At 34.2% G+C, this 8,124-nt stretch overlaps 1 protein-coding gene across 1 annotated transcript; it reads right to left on the minus strand.

Moving 5' to 3' along the window:
* Window positions 1–4,380: 4,380 nt before the first annotated feature.
* LOC122026670 (BTB/POZ domain-containing protein At5g03250-like) lies at window positions 4,381–7,554 on the minus strand. The gene is made up of 4 exons (XM_042585399.1): window positions 7,496–7,554; window positions 6,584–6,653; window positions 5,049–6,278; window positions 4,381–4,830 (listed from the first exon to the last, which is right to left on the minus strand). Exons 1-4 carry the CDS (start codon window positions 7,552–7,554, stop codon window positions 4,381–4,383), a joined length of 1,809 nt encoding a protein of 602 aa, XP_042441333.1.
* Window positions 7,555–8,124: the final 570 nt, after the last annotated feature.

The raw sequence follows: 8,124 nt of genomic DNA on the forward strand, positions 1-8,124 counted from the left end.
AAAACTCTCCCCCTTCGTCGATGTTCATTTTTGAGGAACTTTCTATGCCCCTCTGATGGTTTGCCATTAGTGCCAATCTGGCATAGGATTCGATCTCAGACTTAGAAGACGATGATTTATCCCACGTAGCTTTTATGTTTTTCTGCTTTGTTCCTCTTAGCCCTTTTTGTTTTTCTTTTTTTTTTCTTCTTTAGTTTTGGGCAGTTGTCCTTGATGTGCCCTTTTCTTGGTAGTTGTAGCATCGTATATTCCTTTTGCTTTGAAGGTGTTTCTTTTCCTGTGACTTGGGAAATTTGTTAGATTTAAGAAATTTACTAAAGTTTCTTACCATGAGGGCTGCTTTGTCTTCGTCGTCGAAGATTCAGAGTCTAGTTCGTCCATTTTTCCTTTAGGGTAATATCTTTGATTTAACTCTTTCCTTAGTTCTGTACATCTAGATTCATGAAGTTCTAAAGTAGAAAATAAACTTTTTAATAAACTTGCCTCTAGATCCTTGGAGATATAATATGAATCGATTATGGACATCCACTCGGGCATTCTTGGGAAAACGTTTAGTGCATACCTTAGTGAATATTAGTTTGTTACAATTTCTTTGAGATTTGTGAGTTTGATGATCAACTCCTTTAGTTTAGCGTGTAGTTGAGCGACCGACTCTCCTTCTTTTAGCAGAAGGTTCGTTAGTTGATTCTAGAGCAGGTCCCACTTCATGAGCTTGGCTTTAGAAGTCCCTTCATGTAGCTCTAGGAATTTCTCCCAGAGTTCTTTTGTTGATCTATAGGCGTTGATTCTGTTGACTTCCTACAGTGGCAACACACTTAGGAGGTGGAGTTCTGCTCATCCGTTGGCTATGAAGTTAGCTTGTGATGGAGTAAAAGAAGGCGAACAACAAGTTGCGCAACAAGCTTATGATATGGATTATGCTCAACCCACTTTAGATATTAATGATGATCCATTATGCATCAATGGAGGCCCAATTACAAGGGCTAAGGCTAAAAAAAATGAAGGAAACACTTAATATGCTAATTAAAGATGTCAAGGCCAAAGCTACCATTGAAGAAAGTTTGATCAAGAGCAAGTTATCCGGCTTAGTCAACCTAATTCAAGCCTTAGATGAGGTGAATTAGCATTTAAGTCTCATATCTATGTAGTATGGATATGTAGGCTCAATTTAGACTCAATTTCTATCTTTATTTGGGTTGTAATAATGGCATAAACTTAAAATGGCTAAGTAGTCTATATAGGCCTTTACTAAATGAGCTTTCTTTTGGCCTTTTAGAGTTTTTTGGTCACCCTATAGCTATAAATAAAGGGGGTGACGACCACACATGTATCTTTGACATATTTTTTAATGTAAAGCACGGTGAGGCTCTCGTTTGTTGGTTCTTCATTGAACTAGAACTTATCAAGGCATCTCCTTGTAGCGTTCAAAGACTTATCAACCTCAATCCCAAGGTTGTAGCATCTCCTATCTTCTATACCAAGGTTCATGCTTTCCTAAGCATTGGGTCAAGGTTTCTTTTCATCCATCTTATCCTCTTAGACCTTCCTTCTTTCTGTCTTCAATTCGTTGTGGGTTCTTGAGATATCTTTCTCGTTGGGTTCACATCATTTGGTATCAGAGCTTTGGTTTTTCTAAATCGATTTAGTTATCCTTTTTCTTTGTACTTGAATCTTTGTTTATTTGTTCAACATTATCTACTTAACATTATCATCTCAATCTTAGTGAGTATTATTCATCTTGTTACTATCAAATTATTTTCAACAAAAAAAGGAGGCCAAAATTCAATATATATATATATATATATATAGTTTTGGCAAAAAAAAGCCAAAATTTTAAAAAATATTTTTAGCAAAAAAAGGCCAAAATTAAAAAAAAATCTTTTTGGCAAAAAAAAAAGTCGAAATTCAAAAAAAAATTATTTTTGGTAAAAAAGGTCAAAATAAAAAAATTAGTTTCAGCAAAAAAAGGCCAAAATTCCAAAACAAACAAAAATATTTTCAGAAAAATAGAAAAAAGGAAACAAAAAAAAGGTGAGTGTAGAGAATTGTTATTTCTGTACTTGCACTTTCCAATTATAATTCGTTGCCAATTTCATCGTTGAATTCGACCCCAATTTTGCAGTTTCTTCCCCAAATTCATCGTCAAGTTGGCAATGAGAATTTTGGGACGAAAATTTTTCATCGCAAATTTCGTCCCAAATATTTTTACAATGAAATTTTTTTTAGAAATTCGTCTCAGAATTAGTCCCAACATAGTACTTTTTTTAGTGAAAATATCTCGTTGAATATCTGATATTCCCTATACAAAGGGTTATTGCATTAGGAAAAAATATCCTTCGTTATTTACTTACATATATTTTACCGTGGGATTGATGATATTAGATCACTTAGGATGAGTGATATCACTATTATTTCAATGGATAAGCTTAAATTTGAACTATAATTGTTAGAAATCATCTATAACCCGGCTCTAGAGAGATATTTATCAACAAGTAAAGCAAACTTCTCTTTAAGGGCTTCCTATGCATTTGAAGCTTTAGTTGCACATTTACCTATCTTGAGTAACTATTCCCACTTTCTAATTTTTCTTTTAATTTTTCTAGAGTGAGATCAAAGCTTTTCTATATTTCTTTCTCCACACTCTAATTTAAATCCTTGTAAAAGGAAGATTGCAATTCTCGAAGGTTAGCATTCCTTTAAGGTTGGTTTAAAAATTTTATTATTATTCTAAAGTAGGTTAATTTAGGGGTTATAATTCTAAGTTAATTTAATAGATCTAAAAATATTGATTTAAAGGCTATAATCCTCTAAGGTCAATCAAGAGCAAATCTCTATAAGCTCCTGGGAAAATGGTACAATGATAAATAATGGGGTGAGATCCCTAGGCAACGAGCATGTAAGAAGTTGAACTACCTATGACAATGGACCTCCCGTGATATCTATATTTTCTGATTTATCCTGATGACCGGTAAAAAATTTTTGTGAGGTCAAATTAGTCATCTTTAGAATTAATCAGTTTGAAGACCTAAATACCTATATTTAAAAAAAAGAAAATGCATATAAGTGATCTAAACTATAAATCCACTAAATTTTTAAGAGCATCTTTGCTCAACCAATTTATTATGAGTTTTTCTCTTAAAGCATTGCACCAAAACCAAGATGAATCATAAACTAGGATGAATAATAAATTTATCATTACTATTCTTTTTATTTTATTATTTTTTCTTACATATTTCACACACGCAGGATAGACTAATTGTTTGATTTGATTTGATTTGAATGTATGAGATCTTTATGTGCCATCTATTCACTCCCTTTAGTCAATCTTTCACAATGTTACAATTGCTCCAAACCAACTTAAATTAATTAATCATTAAATATTAAAATCACATGATTTAGCAAATCACAATGAATGACTTTCAATTAGAACCATGATGCACCTTCTTAGTGTGACAACAGTTCTTATTTATGTTTCTATAGCTTCTTTGTGTTGACATAGATTATCAATTCAGGTGGTTCAATTTATAAGGTATGTGAGTTTAAATTATAATAGACATTTATAATTTAAGATTAGAGATATTCTATAAAAGGAATTAATCTCTAACATTAATTGAAAAAAACATTAAAAGATCCTCAATTAGATTAGAAAGTAAAATATAATATTAAAAATAAAAAATGTGTTCATTTTCAATATCTCTTTCAAGTGAACAAATTAAATTACAACCTTATTTAATAATTTGAGGCTTTAATATGGATGCATATTTTAGGCTATGGTGAAGTGACAGTGTATTCAGATTGTTAAAATTTAGTTAAAATTTAGGATTTAGAGTTAAAATTTAGTTTTGAAATGAGTTTAAGTATCTACTGACCTAGAATTTAAGTAGCAATTACTCAGCTCCTTTATTAATCTAGCTAGTAATTTTAATTCTTAGCTATTAGAATGCTCTTTGCCAACTCGGCGTTTTAAAGAATGTAATTGGCGAAGACTCTAGACCTAATAAGATGTTACACGTCAACAAATTCCACATTGGTTGAGACATGATATTAACAAATTAATTTTATATCAATATGTCGAATGACTACTCTAGACACACGGCCCTTTAATTACTATATATAGTTCATAATAATTCAACTAAACTAGAGAGGAGAAAAATGTAAAATGAAAAAATTATCATGATAGTAACAATCATCGATCATCTAATTAACATTTGTGAAATATGCATGCAGAATAAATTGTATTAATTTTTCATTCGTTCCAAGAAGACAAGTTTAGTTTGAAAATTAAGTCGTACAGAGAGATCGAGTCATACATGTATAAAAAGAGTGAAGAATAAAAAGTGTAAATCTCTACGTACGGTGCCTATTAAGATGAGCTAGTTGTTATTTTTTTGTACTACCAGACCGCTTCAATCTCATCCCATGTCCAAATTTCCCTATTAAGATGTTCCAATTACTTTTCGGCTTTTCCATCTTTTTGACTTCTTCTCTTATGCTTGAGCACTCCCTCTCTAGTTCAAATACTCTGGATCGCATCTCTTCGTAGCTCAAGTTCTGGAAATCTTGGTCTTCTTGGTTGTGCCGGCTATTGATCTTAGGTAGCATACGAGGAGCATTAATATCAGGGTTAATGTCCGTGTTATCATTGGCGAAAAACCAACTTGCTATAGTCGTCCTCAAGCGAAGTTGCTCGAAGAAGAGCACTTGCACAATGACCCGAAGAGGCAGTCTCTCGTTCTGTGCCGCATGTGTGCATGCCTCCAAAGAGAGCTTCTGGCAGTTCATTAGTCGACAAAGTTGTTCCCGCTCCGAATCTGTTAGCCACGGATGTGACTGAAGTGCATACATATTGTGCATGTTGTTAATTAGCTAGCCACGGAACTATTGGATTGGATAAAAGGAAAATTGGACTGAAAAAAAAAGACTTTGTGGAACTAACTATCTATCTATTATACATTAGAGGCAATGTTGAACCAGCGAACCAACCAACCAACATTCGCTAAAGTTAAAAGGGAAAAAAAAGAAGATCATATATACAAACAAACACATACCTTTAAGAAAACATCGATAGCACGGTAGATTCCATCATCTGATGGCCTGGCATAGTCAGGAATTAAAGCCCCCAAGGATTGAAACTTTTGAATCTTTAAATTAACATCCGAAGCTACTTCTGCAAGGTAGCCATCCACCAGCTTTGCTACCATGGTCATAGATGTCAGTGCCGTAGAGGAGGCAATCAACTGTCCCTCATCCTCCACGCAAGGTGAAGTCGTCAAGGATCGTTCCGGGTGGTTAACAGAAATGAAATAGTCAAGGATTCTTTGCATGCAGTCGACGTCGTAAAGAGTTTCAATTGAGTAACCGAGATTGGGTATTAGGAGATCTTCTAGTGTAGCATCCTCTAATTGAGCCCCCACCCTCTTTTCCAAATTCTCCCTGCAAAGGGGACTTGCTTGTAGTATTATAGCGCTTCGGAGAAAGCCAAGCAAAAACTTGGAAGAAGTGACACCCTTTTCCAGGGGCAGGAGCTCGACTATCTGTTCGAGTAGAACCCTTTGGTCACTTTCCAATTGAATCAAAGAGCTGGAAGAATTGAAGGTATTGCAACTTTCTTGTGAGCCTGAGTGCCTAGTCAATCCCGGAAGCCATCTGTTTGCATATTGCACCAAAGATCCCGCAATGTCCTCTGCCTTCATGTCTTTCGACTTCATAGCAAGAATCAGCCTCTTATAGATAGGAAAGTCGAGGAAAGTAACATCTTTATACCACCAATCAGCACCTGGGGACCTTTCCCTTCCTGTTGTTCCAATTCCATTCCAAAGTACACTACCCCCCACGTTCTTCATGTTACCTTGTCCATCGGTTGGCCAACTAAATAGCGTCGGATCAGCACATGCCTTTCCAGCCAATGAATTGATACATCTACTCACAATGTTGAGCTCTTCTGCATGAGGAAGAGCATCCTTACATGTTAAGAGTGCTTTCATTGAGTCGCTCCAATACCCGAGAACCTCTTCGAGGAAGTTTTCAGTTTGCATCATCAGATTTCCTCCTCCATAATGTTCAGTCATCTCGAGGTATTCGGAAGCACATCGAAGAGCAACCACATTCAAAGAATTCAACTCTATCCTCACATCATAGCAAAACTTTGCGACAAGCTCAAAAGTCTTGGCGCCGCTAGGGATGTCATGAAGCTCGAGTATGCAATCTTTTGCATCATCATCGTTGTGCCATTCGCTGATCATTTTGTGCAGCAACCCACTTCTGTTAATCAATGGAAACTGCAAATTACAGAGAAGATACATACACGATAAGCTGATTCATCATTCATCTCAAAGTTAAGTTGCTTCGGATATTGCATAGCTAGTAAATCTTCATCAAACCGTTTTTGAGTAAGTAAACTAACAAAACATTAATGATAGTTCATCACTGTATATAGGAACCGGCAAAGATATAGCAGCATAAATAAAGTTTGAGCTGGATATTGCAATTAAGACTTAACTGAAATCTGTTCTACAAATGAATGCTTCTAGTGAACAAATTAAATGATAGTAAAAGAAGGTAGGTTTCATATAACGAAAAACACCTTGTGGAGCTGAAAGAACACCTCTCCGACCTTGATTGAGATATCACTGAGCAATTCATTCTTACATATCCTGTGAGATGCAGAAAACTGATCACGATCTATGAGTCTTTTTTAGCACGTAAAAGAAAAACCAACGACAATTATGATCCTTAGAAAAGAAGACACAGGTTTGCAATGAGTTTTAAAAACTCACGACATCAAAACAATTTCAAATTTACAGGCTAAAAAGACATTTTTCTGCTTCTCATCCTTGCCTTTCTACGACAAAGCATCTGAAACATAACAACAGGAACATTAACACACACTCTGACACTTTGACCTTCAATCTACTACCCTCTCCACGCTTGTGTCGGATACATGAACACTTGATATTTCTATTGATCATGTGTAATTTTTTTAATTTTTTTTTAAAAAATACTATGTCATAGAATCCACATAATAAAGAAACCACCGATATATATGTATGAGTCCTACCTATAACATGGAGTAATCAGGAGTAAAATGACATTGAAACAACATTTGCCTTTCGGGATTAAAAATTGGTGTATGTAGGTAGAGTTGCATCCACCAAAAGTTCAATGAAAATATCCGTACTACACCGTCAAGCCTAGTGCTCTTTCCATATAAAGACGTACCCTACACAACCAAAAGGTATAAAAACTAACAAGAGCATGGACCGATCGAATTAAAGACACAAAATCAACCCTACGCTGATGAAAACCTTAACATGGAGATAAAAAACACATCTAGCTACTGATCTCCTCAACACGCCAAAAATTTGGCAACCAAAATTAGGCAGAAAGATAAGTTTCAGACCACAAATCCTAGAATAAATTCAAACAATGAGGTACGTCATTGAGAAGAATCATGTCAAGCAAAAAAAAAAAAAATGAAGAGCTTTGTGAGGCTTACCAAGTTTGACCTTCCAATTGAAACTCTTCCGGCTTGGAACCTAGCCTCATTGTTGCCATTTTTAATTGTTTATTGCCTACTACTCAATGGGAATAAAATCAAAGTACAATACTCTGAAATCAGATCCACAATATGAAAGGGAAAACTGAATCTAAAACTTTTTGCCCTAGAGATTTTTGTTAGAAAGATAATCGCAGTTTCTCTCAAAAAATGAGAGATGAAAATTTGTCCGGGTCAAACGGAGAGAAAGCAACAAGCATATACGAGATGATGATCGACCATACATATCATTTACTACTTATTTTATTTTATTTTATTTTAAGAAGCTAATTTTAATTTTCAGTAAATATTTTAATACTTTATTTATTTTATATGATAATGTGGAATTTATGGTGTGCATTGTGGCATCAGTAATTTTTTTTTAAAAAAATATGCTCATTTTAATTAATATTATATTGTAGTTAGATTTTTTTTTTATAATATGACTTTTATAGCGATAATTGAAATTGTCTATTAATTTTTAAAATAATAATTTGTGTAGTCAATCTTAATGAATATAATTATTTGTAATCAATAAGCGATCAATAACTTAATTGAAACTCATTAATAGCATATAATATATATATATA

This window comes from Zingiber officinale, chromosome 10A (genome assembly GCF_018446385.1).
Source record: "Zingiber officinale cultivar Zhangliang chromosome 10A, Zo_v1.1, whole genome shotgun sequence".
In the NCBI taxonomy this organism is placed as follows: domain Eukaryota; kingdom Viridiplantae; phylum Streptophyta; class Magnoliopsida; order Zingiberales; family Zingiberaceae; genus Zingiber; species Zingiber officinale.

Bases quoted from the DNA above. Each gene is read 5' to 3' on its own strand.
- LOC122026670 (XM_042585399.1), bottom strand. From the start codon at position 7,554: ATGGCAACAATGAGGCTAGGTTCCAAGCCGGAAGAGTTTCAATTGGAA. The intron at 6,279-6,583 runs GTGTTTTTCGTT...TGTAATTTGCAG, and splicing joins TGTTCTTTCAGCTCCACAAG to TTTCCATTGATTAACAGAAG. The intron at 4,831-5,048 runs GTATGTGTTTGT...TATGCACTTCAG, and splicing joins CTATCGATGTTTTCTTAAAG to TCACATCCGTGGCTAACAGA.